This window comes from Ranitomeya variabilis, chromosome 1 (genome assembly GCF_051348905.1).
Source record: "Ranitomeya variabilis isolate aRanVar5 chromosome 1, aRanVar5.hap1, whole genome shotgun sequence".
NCBI lineage: Eukaryota > Metazoa > Chordata > Amphibia > Anura > Dendrobatidae > Ranitomeya > Ranitomeya variabilis.
Window position 1 is genome coordinate 404,321,390 of NC_135232.1, and position 16,582 is coordinate 404,337,971.

At 44.6% G+C, this 16,582-nt stretch overlaps 1 protein-coding gene across 2 annotated transcripts in view; it reads left to right on the top strand.

Moving 5' to 3' along the window:
* Positions 1-487: 487 nt before the first annotated feature.
* Positions 488-16,582, top strand: part of LOC143762310 (uncharacterized) — a 167,526-nt gene continuing 151,431 nt past the window's right edge. Inside the window, exons 1-2 of one of the 2 annotated variants that reach the window (XM_077249181.1) lie at positions 488-603; positions 694-777. In XM_077249181.1, coding sequence (XP_077105296.1) covers positions 771-777 — 7 coding nt within the window. In that variant the 5' untranslated portion in view covers positions 488-603; positions 694-770. The remainder of the gene's footprint in view (positions 604-693; positions 778-16,582) is intronic. The other variant, XM_077249180.1, reaches the window with a different exon arrangement.

A 16,582-nucleotide genomic window follows, 5' to 3' on the forward strand; every position in this document is an offset into this window, starting at 1 on the left:
TTGCGCAGAAATGCAGCAGTTTATTTTTGGCAGCATGTCAATTCTTTGTGCGGAATCTGCAGCGTTTTTACACCTACTCCATTATAGGAATCCACAGGTGTAAAAACGCAGGTGAAATCTGCAGAAAATCTGCACAAAATCCACAGAAAACCCGCAGGAAATCCTCAGGTAAAACGCAGGTCATTTTACCTGCAGATTCTGCAGAATACACGCAGAAAAATCCGCAATGGAATCCGCAACGTGTGCACATACCCTAAGACTTTGGGTTTGGGATAGTAACCTTCACTCTGGCCAATAAGTGTATTTTCATTTTTCTAGAAGTACCACTTTAATCTGAATTTTTTTCATTTCTACAGCTTATCATGGTAACCAAACATTCTTATATCTTACTTAAAATAATTCATGCAAGAACTGGTTAAACAAGTAAAATAATTTTGAGTACTACAAAGGAAAAAAGGAAGTGAGGCGGAGTTTGTGGATTCTGTGGTAATAAAGCTCTCTCCTGTGGTTACATAAAGACCAGAGCTCTAGCCACCTTGTCAGCTGCAGTCAGAGATACTGGGGGCTCCCGGCTATATTTCTGGGTGTTTCACAGGCAATATAGTAAGTATCTAATATGGCTTATGCTATACTCCACTTTGCAGCTCTGCTGTTGACAGTTGCAGTTCTGACTAGAATGTAAATGATTTACAGTTTTACACTGCAGAAGGAAGACTTGTGGTTGTTTCCATCGCTACCAGGACAAATTCCAGGCTAACAGACACAGGAAGATGCAGTGTAAGTGTTACTTCCAGATTGTAATTATAATTCATACTAAACAGATGATCGATGATGATCTTTGTGTACAATAATGAAGATACCGTAATTGGTAATGATTGACGTGGCTTCCCAACATCAGCAATTGCAGCTTTGCTATCTGAGAAAGTATGTCCACAAAAATCAACCTTTTAATCATATATGTATATAAGTTAGGTACTGTCTCGATTTTGTACACCTTGTCATGGCGGGATGGCTGTTATGCTTTTTTGATAAAAATAATGTTATTTCAGTACTATATTTTATTTACATGTACTATTACTACTCGAGAGAAAGAGAGATTGGAATAACACACTATACAAAAATAAGTGGTGGGTGCAGAGCCTCCCAGGCAAACATCTGACTTTTGCAAAAATGTATAGAAAATGCAGGCAGCACTCAAATAGTTACCAAAAGGAACAGGACTTTAACTCATGTGCCGTGGTGACATTTTGGTTGCAGTGAACCTTTTTCAAGCAGCGAAGTGGGTGAACAAGGAAGTGTGTATATATGTGTATACCATGATATAATATATATATATATATATATATATATATATATATATATATATATATATATATATACAGTATATACAGTGGGTACGGAAAGTATTCAGACCCCTTTAAATTTTTCACTCTTTGTTTCATTGCAGCCATTTGGTAAATTCAAAAAAGTTCTTTTTTTTCTCATTAGCGTACATTCTGAACCCCATCTTGACTGAAAAAAAAGCAGAAATGTAGTAATTTTTGCAAATTTATTAAAAAAGAAAAACTGAAATATCACATGGTCATAAGTATTCAGACCCTTTGCTCAGTATTGAGTAGAAGCACCCTTTTGAGCTAGTACAGCCATGAGTCTTCTTGGGAATGATGCAACAAGTTTTTCACACCTGGATTTGGGGATCCTCTGCCATTCTTCCTTGCAGATCCTGTCCAGTTCCATCAGGTTGGATGGTGAACGTTGGTAGACAGCCATATTCAGGTCTCTCCAGAGATGCTCAATTGGGTTTAGGTCAGGGCTCTGGCTGGGCCAGTCAAGAAGGGTCACAGAGTTGTTTTGAAGCCACTCCTTTGTTATTTTAGCTGTGTGCTTAGGGTCATTGTCTTGTTGGAAGGCGTACCTTCGGCAAAGTCTGAGGTCCAGAGCACTCTGGAAGACGTTTTCATCAAGGATATCTCTGTACTTGGCCGCATTCATGTTTCATTCAATGGCAACCTGTCGTCCTTTCCCTTCATCTGAAAAACTCCCCATAGCATGATGCTGCCACCACCATGTTTCACTGTAGGAAGGGTATTGGGCAGGTGATGAGCAGTGCCTGGTTTTCTCCACACATACCGCTTAGAATTATCACCAAAAAGATCTATCTTAGTCTCATAAGAGCAGATAATCTTATTTCTCATAGTCTGGGAGTCCTGTTGTGAATTCTGCTCTTGGGCTCCCTCCGGTGGTTGTGAGTGGTAGTGCAGTGGTCTCTGGATTATAGGCCAGGGCAGGTGTTTCTGCTTATTGCAGCTCTATTAGGTATTTAGGTTTGTAGGATCCATCAATCCCTGCCAGTTGTCCATTGTATCTTGGAGGGATTGCATCTCTGTCTGGCTCCACTGCCCTGCTGTCATTTCAGCTAAGATAAGTGCCTTGTTTTGGTTCTCTGTAGCACGCATGCAGTGGGCTTTTATGTGCAGTGCAATCTATTGTGTTTTTTTCCAGCTTGACTTGTTTGAATTTTTCTGTCATGCTGGTTTCTCTGGAGATGCAGATATACATCCTATGTCTATAGTTAGATGTAGTATATAGTATTTTCTGCTGTGGAATTTTCTAGTGTTTTAATACTGACCGCTTAGAATTCTGTCCTATCCTTTCTATCTAGCTAGAAGGGCCTCTTTTGCTAAACTCTGTTTTTTCTGCCTGTGTACGTATTTCCTCTTAAACTCACAGTCAATATTTGTGGGGGGCTGCCTATCCTTTGGGGCTCTGCTCTGAGGCAAGATAGGATTTCCCATTTCCATCTTTAGGGGTATTTAGTCCTCCGGCTGTGTCGAGGTGTCTAGGCCTGGTTAGGTACATCCCACGGCTACTTCTAGTTGCGGTGTCAGTATTAGGATTGCGGTCAGTACAGGTACCACCTACTCCAGAGATAGTCTCATGCGGCTCCAGGGTCACTGGATTATAACAGTACAACTGGCCAACAATGAGTTAAATGCATCTCAGAAGAAGGGAAGAAAAGTCCTGAGCCATTTTTTTTTCTGCAGTCTGTTTTGTCTTTCCTTCCCTCCTTTCCTCTGGGTGACTGAGGAGCTGTGTGCTAGCATGGATGTTCAGGGATTAGCTTCTCGTGTAGACCAACTAGCTGCTAGGGTACAGGGTATTTCCGATTATATTGTTCAGACTCCGGTTTTAGAGCCTAAGATTCCTACTCCTGAGTTATTTTTTGGGGACAGGTCTAAATTTTTGAGTTTTAAAAATAACTGTAAACAGTTTTTTGCTCTGAAACCTCGTTCTTCTGGTGATCCCATTCAGCAGGTTAAAATAGTCATCTCCCTGCTGCGTGGCGATCCTCAGGATTGGGCATTTTCCCTGGAATCTGGGAATCCTGCCTTGCTTAATGTAGAAGCCTTCTTTCAGGCTCTAGGGTTATTATATGATGAACCAAATTCTGTGGATCATGCTGAGAAGACCTTGTTGACCCTGTTTCAGGGTCAAGAAGCGGCAGAATTGTATTGTCAGAAATTTAGAAAATGGTCTGTGCTGACTAAATGGAATGAGGATGCTTTGGCAGCAATTTTCAGAAAGGGTCTTTCTGAATCTGTTAAAGATGTTATGGTGGGGTTTCCCACGCCTATTGGTCTGAGCAATTCTATGTCTCTGGCCATTCAGATTGATCGGCGCCTGCGTGAGCGCAGAGTTGTGCACGCTGTGGCGTTGTCCTCAGAGCAGATACCTGTTATGGACTGGTAATTTAGGAGCGACATGCGACTAGCTCTGAGCAGGTGGTAACTATACAGACCGCAGTTCCTGATCTTAACACAACACTAGCAGTAGCCGTAGGATGTTCCTGTCACTCCCTGGACACCTCGTCACAGCCGGAGAACTAGCTACCCCTAAAGGTAGGAATAGGAAAGCTATCTTGCCTCAGAGAAGATCCCCAAAGGATAGGACAGCCCCCCACAAATATTGACTGTGAGAGGAGAAGGAAATGACATACGTAGTATGAAACAAGATTTAGCAAAGGAGGCCACTTCTAGCTAGATAGATAGTACAGGAAAGAACACTGTGCGGTCAGTAATAAAAACTAGAAAAAGTCCACCGCAGAGATATGCAAAAATCTCCACACCTGACTAAAGGTGTGGAGGGCAAAATCTGCAGCCCAGAGCTTCCAGCTTAGCTGAATAGATCCATACTGATAAGCTGGACAAATGAGCAAAACATAGAATGTGCTGAACAATAAAGTCCACAACAAGTGGACTGCAAAAGGACAAGCAAGGACTTATCTTTGCTGAACTGGACAGAGTGTCAGGGAAATCCAAAAGAGCAGTGGCTCCAAGCAGGAACAATTGACAACTGGCATTGATTGAGGGATAAGGCCAGACTAAAATAGCCGAGCCAGAAAGACTATCAGTGGAAGCAGCTGCTGATGCTAACTCCAAGAAGCAGCTATACCACTCAAAACCACAGGAGGGAGCGCAAGAGCAGAATTCACAAAAGTGCTACTTACAACCACCGGAGAGAGCCCAAGAGCGGAATTCACAACAGATACCTGAGCCTATGCAGTGCGATAGGATTCTGTCTGGAGCTGAACAACGGGGATTCAGACGTCAGAATGGGTTGTGTTTTTACTGTGGCGATGCTTCTCATGTCATTTCGGTCTGCCCTAAGCGTATTAAGAGAATCGCTAGTTCAGTTACCATTGGTACCGTACAACCTAAATTTCTGTTATCTGTGACATTGATCTGCTCATTGTCGTCATTTTCTGTTATGGCATTTGTAGATTCTGGCGCCGCTTTGAATTTAATGGACTTTGAATTCGCTAGACGTTGTGGTTTCCCCTTGCAGTCTTTGGAGAGCCCTATTCCTTTAAGGGGCATTGATGCTACACCTTTGGCTAAAAATAAACCCCAGTTTTGGACACAGGTGACCATGTGCATGGTGCCAGCTGTTATGGTTCTCAATGGCAAGAGAACATAGCCCAGCAAACATAAGAACTAGCTCTTGGAAGGATGGAAACTAAACTGACCATGAACTAAACCTGCCGCACAACTAACAGTAGCCGGGTAGCGTAGCCTGCGTTTTATCCCTAGACGCCCAGCGCCGGCCGGAGGACTAACTAATCCTGGCAGAGGAAAATATAGTCCTGGCTCACCTCTAGAGAAATTTCCCCGAAAGGCAGACAGAGGCCCCCACAAATATTGGCGGTGATTTTAGATGAAATGACAAACGTAGTATGAAAATAGGTTTAGCAAAATTGAGGTCCGCTTACTAGATAGCAGGAAGACAGAAAGGTCACTTTCATGGTCAGCTGAAAACCCTATCAAAATACCATCCTGAAATTACTTTAAGACTCTAGTATTAACTCATAACATCAGAGTGGCAATTTCAGATCACAAGAGCTTTCCAGACACAGAAACGAAACTACAGCTGTGAACTGGAACAAAATGCAAAAACAAACAAGGACTAAGTCCAACTTAGCTGGGAGTTGTCTAGCAGCAGGAACATGCACAGAAAGGCTTCTGATTACAATGTTGACCGGCATGGAAGTGACAGAGGAGCAAGGCTAAATAGCGACTCCCACATCCTGATGGAAACAGGTGAACAGAGAGGATGATGCACACCAGTTCAATTCCACCAGTGGCCACCGGGGGAGCCCAAAATCCAATTTCACAACAGTACCCCCCCCTCAAGGAGGGGGCACCGAACCCTCACCAGAACCACCAGGGCGATCAGGATGAGCCCTATGAAAGGCACGGACCAAATCGGAGGCATGAACATCAGAGGCAGTCACCCAAGAATTATCCTCCTGACCGTATCCCTTCCATTTGACCAGATACTGGAGTTTCCGTCTGGAAACACGGGAGTCCAAGATTTTTTCCACAACGTACTCCAACTCGCCCTCAACCAACACCGGAGCAGGAGGCTCAACGGAAGGCACAACCGGTACCTCATACCTGCGCAATAATGACCGATGAAAAACATTATGAATAGAAAAAGATGCAGGGAGGTCCAAACGGAAGGACACAGGGTTAAGAATCTCCAATATCTTGTACGGGCCGATGAACCGAGGCTTAAACTTGGGAGAAGAAACCCTCATAGGGACAAAACGAGAAGACAACCACACCAAGTCCCCAACACAAAGCCGAGGACCAACCCGACGCCGGCGGTTGGCAAAAAACTGAGTCTTCTCCTGGGACAACTTCAAATTGTCCACTACCTGCCCCCAAATCTGATGCAACCTCTCCACCACAGCATCCACTCCAGGACAATCCGAAGATTCCACCTGACCAGAAGAAAATCGAGGATGAAACCCCGAATTACAGAAAAAGGGAGACACCAAGGTGGCAGAGCTGGCCCGATTATTGAGGGCAAACTCCGCTAAAGGCAAAAAAGCAACCCAATCATCCTGATCTGCAGACACAAAACACCTCAAATATGTCTCCAAGGTCTGATTCGTCCGCTCGGTCTGGCCATTAGTCTGAGGATGGAAAGCAGACGAGAAAGACAAATCTATGCCCATCCTAGCACAGAATGCTCGCCAAAATCTAGACACGAATTGGGTACCTCTGTCAGAAACGATATTCTCCGGAATACCATGCAAACGGACCACATTTTGAAAAAACAGAGGAACCAACTCGGAAGAAGAAGGCAACTTAGGCAGGGGAACCAAATGGACCATCTTAGAGAAACGATCACACACCACCCAGATGACAGACATCTTCTGAGAAACAGGAAGATCCGAAATAAAATCCATCGAGATGTGCGTCCAGGGCCTCTTCGGGATAGGCAAGGGCAACAACAATCCACTAGCCCGAGAACAACAAGGCTTGGCCCGAGCACAAACGTCACAAGACTGCACGAAGCCTCGCACATCTCGAGACAGGGAAGGCCACCAGAAGGACCTTGCCACCAAATCCCTGGTACCAAAGATTCCAGGATGACCTGCCAACGCAGAAGAATGAACCTCAGAAATGACTTTACTGGTCCAATCATCAGGAACAAACAGTCTACCAGGTGGGCAATGATCAGGTCTATCCGCCTGAAACTCCTGCAAGGCCCGCCGCAGGTCTGGAGAAACGGCAGACAATATCACTCCATCCTTAAGGATACCTGTAGGTTCAGAATTACCAGGGGAGTCAGGCTCAAAACTCCTAGAAAGGGCATCCGCCTTAACATTCTTAGAAACCGGCAGGTAGGACACCACAAAATTAAACCGAGAGAAAAACAACGACCAGCGCGCCTGTCTAGGATTCAGGCGTCTGGCGGACTCAAGATAAATTAGATTTTTGTGGTCAGTCAATACCACCACCTGATGTCTAGCCCCCTCAAGCCAATGACGCCACTCCTCAAAAGCCCACTTCATGGCCAAAAGCTCCCGATTCCCAACATCATAATTCCACTCGGCGGGCGAAAATTTACGCGAGAAAAAAGCACAAGGTCTCATCACGGAGCAATCGGAACTTCTCTGCGACAAAACCGCCCCAGCTCCGATTTCAGAAGCGTCGACCTCAACCTGAAAAGGAAGAGCAACATCAGGCTGACGCAACACAGGGGCGGAAGAAAAGCGGCGCTTAAGCTCCCGAAAGGCCTCCACAGCAGCAGGGGACCAATCAGCAGCATCAGCACCCTTCTTAGTCAAATCAGTCAATGGTTTAACAACATCAGAAAAACCAGCAATAAATCGACGATAAAAGTTAGCAAAGCCCAAAAATTTCTGAAGACTCTTAAGAGAAGAGGGTTGCGTCCAATCACAAAAAACCTGAACCTTGACAGGATCCATCTCGATGGAAGAGGGGGAAAAAATATATCCCAAAAAGGAAATCTTTTGAACCCCAAAAACGCACTTAGAACCCTTCACACACAAGGAATTAGACCGCAAAACCTGAAAAACCCTCCTGACCTGCTGGACATGAGAGTCCCAGTCATCCGAAAAAATCAAAATATCATCCAGATACACAATCATAAATTTATCCAAATAATCACGGAAAATGTCATGCATAAAGGACTGAAAGACTGAAGGGGCATTTGAAAGACCAAAAGGCATCACCAAATACTCAAAGTGGCCCTCGGGCGTATTAAATGCGGTTTTCCACTCATCCCCCTGCTTAATTCGCACCAAATTATACGCCCCACGAAGATCTATCTTAGAGAACCACTTGGCCCCCTTTATGCGAGCAAACAAATCAGTCAGCAGTGGCAACGGATATTGATATTTAACCGTGATTTTATTCAAAAGCCGATAATCAATGCACGGCCTCAAAGAGCCATCTTTCTTAGCCACAAAGAAAAAAACGGCTCCTAAGGGAGATGACGAAGGACGAATATGTCCCTTTTCCAAGGACTCCTTTATATATTCTCGCATAGCAGCATGTTCAGGCACAGACAGATTAAATAAACGACCCTTAGGGTATTTACTACCCGGAATCAAATCTATGGCACAATCGCACTCCCGGTGCGGAGGTAATGAACCAAGCTTAGGTTCTTCAAAAACGTCACGATATTCAGTCAAGAATTCAGGAATCTCAGAGGGAATAGATGATGAAATGGAAACCACAGGTACGTCCCCATGCGTCCCCTTACATCCCCAGCTTAACACAGACATAGCTTTCCAGTCAAGGACTGGGTTATGAGATTGCAGCCATGGCAATCCAAGCACCAACACATCATGTAGGTTATACAGCACAAGAAAGCGAATAATCTCCTGGTGATCCGGATTAATCCGCATAGTTACTTGTGTCCAGTATTGTGGTTTATTGCTAGCCAATGGGGTGGAGTCAATCCCCTTCAGGGGTATAGGAGTTTCAAGAGGCTCCAAATCATACCCACAGCGTTTGGCAAAGGACCAATCCATAAGACTCAAAGCGGCGCCAGAGTCGACATAGGCATCCGCGGTAATAGATGATAAAGAACAAATCAGGGTCACAGATAGAATAAACTTAGACTGTAAAGTGCCAATTGAAACAGACTTATCAAGCTTCTTAGTACGCTTAGAGCATGCTGATATAACATGAGTTGAATCACCGCAATAGAAGCACAACCCATTTTTTCGTCTAAAATTCTGCCGTTCACTTCTGGACAGAATTCTATCACATTGCATATTCTCTGGCGTCTTCTCAGTAGACACCGCCAAATGGTGCACAGGTTTGCGCTCCCGCAGACGCCTATCGATCTGGATAGCCATTGTCATGGACTCATTCAGACCCGCAGGCACAGGGAACCCCACCATAACATCCTTAATGGCATCAGAGAGACCCTCTCTGAAATTCGCCGCCAGGGCGCACTCATTCCACTGAGTAAGCACAGCCCATTTACGGAATTTCTGGCAGTATATTTCAGCTTCATCTTGCCCCTGAGATAGGGACATCAAGGCCTTTTCCGCCTGAAGTTCTAACTGAGGTTCCTCATAAAGCAACCCCAAGGCCAGAAAAAACGCATCCACATTGAGCAACGCAGGATCCCCTGGAGCCAATGCAAAAGCCCAATCCTGAGGGTCGCCCCGGAGCAAAGAAATCACAATCCTGACCTGCTGAGCAGGATCTCCAGCAGAGCGAGATTTCAGGGACAAAAACAACTTGCAATTATTTTTGAAATTTTGAAAGCAAGATCTATTCCCCGAGAAAAATTCAGGCAAAGGAATTCTAGGTTCAGATATAGGAACATGAACAACAAAATCTTGTAAGTTTTGAACTTTCGTGGTGAGATTATTCAAACCTGCAGCTAAACTCTGAATATCCATTTTAAACAGGTGAACACAGAGCCATTCCAGGATTAGAAGGAGAGAGAGAGAGAAAGGCTGCAATATAGGCAGACTAGCAAGAGATTCAATTACAAGCACACTCAGAACTGAGAAAAAAAAAAAAATCTTCAGCAGACTTCTCTTTTCTCTCCTTTCTCTGTCAATTAATTTAACCCTTTTAGGCCGGTCAAACTGTTATGGTTCTCAATGGCAAGAGAACATAGCCCAGCAAACATAAGAACTAGCTCTTGGAAGGATGGAAACTAAACTGACCATGAACTAAACCTGCCGCACAACTAACAGTAGCCGGGTAGCGTAGCCTGCGTTTTATCCCTAGACGCCCAGCGCCGGCCGGAGGACTAACTAATCCTGGCAGAGGAAAATATAGTCCTGGCTCACCTCTAGAGAAATTTCCCCGAAAGGCAGACAGAGGCCCCCACAAATATTGGCGGTGATTTTAGATGAAATGACAAACGTAGTATGAAAATAGGTTTAGCAAAATTGAGGTCCGCTTACTAGATAGCAGGAAGACAGAAAGGTCACTTTCATGGTCAGCTGAAAACCCTATCAAAATACCATCCTGAAATTACTTTAAGACTCTAGTATTAACTCATAACATCAGAGTGGCAATTTCAGATCACAAGAGCTTTCCAGACACAGAAACGAAACTACAGCTGTAAACTGGAACAAAATGCAAAAACAAACAAGGACTAAGTCCAACTTAGCTGGGAGTTGTCTAGCAGCAGGAACATGCACAGAAAGGCTTCTGATTACAATGTTGACCGGCATGGAAGTGACAGAGGAGCAAGGCTAAATAGCGACTCCCACATCCTGATGGAAACAGGTGAACAGAGAGGATGATGCACACCAGTTCAATTCCACCAGTGGCCACCGGGGGAGCCCAAAATCCAATTTCACAACAGCCAGCCCATCGGGAGGATTGTCGCTTTTTGGTGTTGCATAATTTGCATGATGCTATTGTGCTGGGTTTTCCATGGTTGCAGGTACATAATCCGGTGTTGGATTGGAAATCTATGTCTGTGACTAGTTGGGGTTGTCAGGGAGTTCATGGTGACGTTCCTTTGATGTCAATCTCCTCTTCCCCCCTTCTGAAATTCCAGAGTTCTTGTCTGATTTTCAGGATGTGTTCGGTGAGCCCAAGTCCAGTTCCCTTCCATCGCATAGGGACTGTGATTGTGCTATTGACTTGATTCCAGGTTGTAAGTTTCCTAAGGGCCGACTTTTCAACCTGTCGGTGCCTGAACATACCGCTATGCGGAGTTATATTAAGGAGTCTTTGGAGAAAGGGCATATTCGGCCATCTTCTTCACCATTGGGAGCGGGATTTTGTTTTGTTGCCAAGAAGGATGGCTCCTTGAGACCTTGTATTGATTATCGCCTCTTGAATAAGATCACGGTCAAATTTCAATACCCTTTGCCTTTGCTTTCTGATTTGTTTGCTAGGATTAAGGGGGTAGTTGGTTTACTAAGATTGACCTTCTAGGGGCATATAATCTTATTCGTATTAAGCAGGGTGACGAATGGAAAACTGCGTTTAATACGCCCGAGGGCCATTTTGAATACCTTGTGATGCCCTTCGGGCTCTCTAATGCTCCATCTGTTTTTCAGTCCTTCATGCATGATATCTTCCGGAATTATCTTGATAAATTCATGATTGTATATTTGGATGACATTTTGATTTTTTCCGATAATTGGGAGTCTCATGTGAAACAGGTCAGGATGGTTTTTCAGATCCTTCGTGACAATGCTTTGTTTGTGAAGGGGTCTAAGTGTCTTTTTGGAGTGCAGAAGGTTTCTTTTTTGGGCTTTATTTTTTCTCCCTCATCTATAGAGATGGATCCGGTTAAGGTTCAGGCCATTCATGATTGGATTCAGCCCACGTCCGTGAAGAGTCTTCAGAAATGTTTGGGCTTTGCTAATTTTTATCGCCGTTTCATTGCTAACTTCTCCAGTGTGGTTAAACCCTTGACCGATTTGACGAAAAAGGGCGCTAATGTGACGAATTGGTCCTCTGCGGCTGTCTCTGCCTTTCAGGAGCTTAAACGCCGATTTACTTCCGCTCCAGTGTTGCGTCAGCCAGATGTTACTCTTCCATTTCAGGTTGAGGTTGACGCTTTTGAGATTGGGGCAGGGGCCGTTTTGTCTCAGAGGAATTCTGATGGTTCCTTGATGAAACCATGTGCCTTCTTTTCCCGAAAGTTTTCGCCTACTGAACGTAATTATGATGTCGGCAATCGGGAATTGTTGGCTATGAAGTGGGCGTTCGAGGAATGGCGACATTGGCTTGAGGGAGCCCATCATCGCATTGTGGTTTTGACCGATCATAAAAATCTGATTTACCTCGAGTCTGCCAAGCGGCTGAATCCTAGACAGGCTCGATGGTCTTTGTTTTTCTCCCGTTTTGATTTCGTGGTCTCGTATCTTCCGGGTTCTAAGAATATTAAAGCTGATGCCCTCTCTAGGAGCTTTTTGCCTGATTCTCCGGAGGTCCTTGAACCGGTCGGCATTCTAAAGGAAGGGGTGGTTCTTTCTGCCATCTCCCCTGATCTACGATGGGTCCTTCAGGAATTTCAGGCTGACAAACCTGACCGCTGTCCAGTGGGGAAACTGTTCGTTCCTGATAAATGGACTAGTAGGGTGATTTCGGCGGTTCATTGTTCTGTGTTGGCTGGTCATCCTGGTATTTTTGGTACCAGAGATTTGGTTGGTAGGTCTTTTTGGTGGCCTTCTTTGTCGCGGGATGTGCGTTCTTTTGTGCAGTCCTGTGGGACTTGTGCGTGGGCTAAGCCTTGTTGTTCCTGCGCTAGTGGGTTGCTTTTGCCTTTGCCGGTACCTGAGAGGCCTTGGACGCATATTTCTATGGATTTTATTTCAGACCTTCCGGTTTCCCAGAGGATGTCAGTTATCTGGGTGGTTTGTGACCGGTTTTCTATGATGGTTCATTTGGTGCCTTTGCCTAAGTTGCCTTCCTCTTCTGATTTGGTTCCATTGTTTTTTCAGCATGTGGTTCGTTTGCATGGTATTCTGGAGAATATTGTGTCCGACAGAGGTTCCCAGTTTGTTTCTAGGTTTCGGCGAGCCTTTTGTGCTAGGCTGGGCATTGATTTGTCTTTTTCTTCCGCATTTCATCCTCAGACAAATGGCCAAACCGAGCGAACTAATCAGACTTTGGAAACTTATTTGAGATGCTTTGTGTCTGCTGATCAGGAACATTGGGTGGCTTTCTTGCCATTGGCCGAGTTTGCCCTTAATAATCGGGCTAGTTCTGCTACCTTGGTTTCACCCTTCTTTTGTAACTCTGGTTTTCATCCTCGTTTTTCTTCAGGGCAGGTTGAGTCTTCTGATTGTCCTGGGGTGGACTCTGTGGTTGACAGGTTGCATCAAATTTGGGTTCATGTTGTTGACAATTTGGTGTTGTCTCAGGAGGGAGCTCAGTGTTTTGCTAACCGTCGTCGCTGTGTTGGTTCCCGGCTTCGGGTTGGGGATTTGGTCTGGTTGTCTTCCCGTCATGTCCCTATGAAGGTTTCTTCCACTAAGTTTAAGCCTCGGTTTATTGGCCCTTATAGGATTTCTGAGATTATCAATCCAGTGTCTTTTCGTTTGGCCCTTCTAGCCTCTTTTTCCATCCATAATGTTTTTCATAGATCTTTGTTGCTGAAATATGTGGTGCCTGTTGTTCCCTCTGTTGATCCTCCTGCCCCGGTGTTGATTGATGGGGAGTTGGAGTATGTGGTTGAGAAGATTTTGGATTCTCGTTTTTCGAGTCGGAGGCTTCTGTATCTTGTCAAATGGAAGGGTTATGGCCAGGAGGATAATTCTTGGGTTGTTGCCTCCGATGTTCATGCTGATGATTTGGTTCGTGCTTTTCATTTGGCTCATCCGGATCGGCCTGGGGGCTCTGGTGAGGGTTCGGTGACCCCTCCTCAAGGGGGGGGGGTACTATTGTGAATTCTGCTCTTGGGCTCCCTCCGGGGGTTGTAAGTGGTAGCGCTGCTGTCTCTGAATCACAGCATTTATCAGGTGTGTTCACTTTTTGCAATTTGGACTGGGCTATTTAGTCTTGCTTCACCCTTTAGTCAGTGCCAGTTGTCCATTGTTCCTGGAGGATTCACATCCCTGCCTGGTCTTTTCTGCTTTGCAGTTCTTTTCAACAAAGATAAGTTCTGGCCTTGATTTTGCTGTCCACATGCTGTGGTCTTATTGTTCAGTTCTTTTCTATGTTTTGTCTTGTCCAGCTTGGTCTGTATAAGGAATTTTTTAGCCAAGCTGGTATCTCTGGAGATGCAGATATACCCTCCATATCTTTAGTTAGCTGTGGAGATTCTGTATTTTCTGTGGTGGATATGTTTTAGTGTTTTAATACTGACCGCATAGTACTCTGTCCTATCCTTTCTATTTAGCTAGAAGTGGCCTCCTTGCTAAATTCTCATTTCAGTCTGTGTATGTTTTTTCCCTCTCCTCTCACAGTCAATATTTGTGGGGGGCTGCCTATCCTTTGGAATTTTCTCTGAGGCAAGATAGTTTTCCCTTTTCTATCTCTAGGGGTAATTAGTCCTCCGGCTGTGTCGAGATGTCTAGGGAGCGCTAGGTACATTCCACGGCTACTTCTAGTTGCGGTGTTAAGTTCAGGGTCTGCGGTCAGTACAGGTACCACCTTCTCCAGAGTACATCTCATGCTGCTCTTAGGCCACCAGATCATAACAGCCAGTGGGTGGAGATGCCTTAAGTACCTGATGCCTCATAGCACTAGGCTGGGGACATATTAGGAGAGTATACACAACCTGTGCCGGGGCCGCCGCCCTAAGCATACAGCCAGGAAGTATGCAGCAAGCAAGGACATGAGGCTCACAGCAAGGAGCTGTCATAGGACAGAACTCACAGCATGGTCTGGAGTGTTGAGTAAGATGGGAAATGGGAAGCCATGCAGTGATGGCCGGCAGGGATGTCACACTGTGACACCACACAGCTCATGTCAGCAGACGGCGGTGCCGGCTATGCAAATGGAGATAAGGTGAACATCCTCTTACCCACTCTATGGATGTCCACATAAAAGCCAGCCCATTATGCAACTTAGGGCTCGTATCCACTTGCGAGGAAAACGGACGAGTGCAATCCGATAAAAATCGGATTGCACTCAGACCAATGTTATTCAATAGGTGTCTTTTCATTTGCATGCTGCGATTTGCTGCGAGTCTCGGACGAGACTCGCCAATGCAAGTCAATGGGTGCGTGAAAAAAAACGCATGGAATACGGACCATCCGTATTCCGTCCGTTTTTTACGGATACATTACCATTCTGTGGCATAGAACACTGTAAATGGTCCTGTAAATGACTGTATAAAAATAGTTGCAGAGAAAAAAAACGGATTGCATACGGATGTCATACGGATGTAAAACAGATGGTGCGAGTAAAAATCGCATTGCACTCGCATAACAATCGCATAAGCTACATCCGTTTTTTCGGTCCAGATTACAGACCGTTTTTTCTCTTGCAAGTGGAAATGAGCCCTTAGCTTAACCCTCACAACACTTATTGTGCTAGAGGAAAAACTCAGGGTTTTATATCACTGACGACGTTCGTGGTGAAATATATCTCCCCTCCAGCACTTTACCTGTGACTTTGTCACACCCTCTTGAATTGCTGTAAGGCTGGGGTCCCCAACCTGTAGCTCAGGAGCCACATGTGGCTTGCTGTCCCATGAATTGTGGCTTGCGACTGTCTACCAGCTTGGTGCCTTAGCTCCAGGTCTAGCAAACAGGTATGAAGACTGAAGAGCACATCTCAAAATTATTAATTTTGTGAGCAGCCCTGCACTGAAGTGCAGATCTGGATGCATATTTACTGGTCTTAGGGGTTTAGAGATGTTTTAGGTATGGTACGCTAGAGGATGGTACAACCTGTTAGAGGAGGTGCTTAACCCCTTCAGCCCCGGAGCTTTTTCCGTTTTTTCGTTTTCGTTTTTCGCTCCCTTCCTTCCCAGAGCCATAACTTTTTTATTTTTCCGTCAATATGGCCATGTGAGGGCTTATTTTTTGCGAGACGAGATGTCATTTTGAACAATACCATTGGTTTTACCATGCCGTGTAACAGAAAACGGGAAAAAAATTCCAAGTGTGATGAAATTGCAAAAAAAGTGCAATCTCACACTTGTTTTTTGTTTGGCTTTTTTGCTAGGTTCACCAAATGCTAAAACTAACCTGCCATTATGATTCTCCAGGTCATTATGAGTTCATAGACTCCTAACATGTCTAGGTTATTTTTTGTCTAAGTGGTGAAAAAAAATTCCAAAGTTTGCAAAAAAAAAAAAATTGTGCGATTTTCCGATACCCGTAGCGTCTCCAATTTTTGTGATCTGGGGTCAGGTGATGGCTTATTTTTTGCGTGCCGAGCTGACATTTTTAATGATACCATTTTGGTGCAGATACATTCTTTTGATCACCCGTTATTGCATTTTAATGCAATGTTGTGGCGACCAAAAAAACGTAATTTTGGCGTTTTGATTTTTTTTCTCGCTACGCCATTTAGCGGTCAGGTTAATCCTTTGTTTTTATTGATAGATCGGGCGATTCTGAACGTGGCGATACCAAATATGTGTATGTTTGATTTTTTTTTAATTGTTTTATTTTGATTGGGGTGAAAGGGGGGTGATTTGAACTTTTATACATTTTTTATTTTTTTATATTTTTAAACACTTTTTTTTTTTTTAATTTTGGCATGCTTCAATAGCCTCCATAGGAGGCTAGAAGCATGCACTACACGATCGCCTCTGCTACATAGAGGTGAAGTACAGATCACCTCTATGTAGCAGAAATCCAGGTGTACTT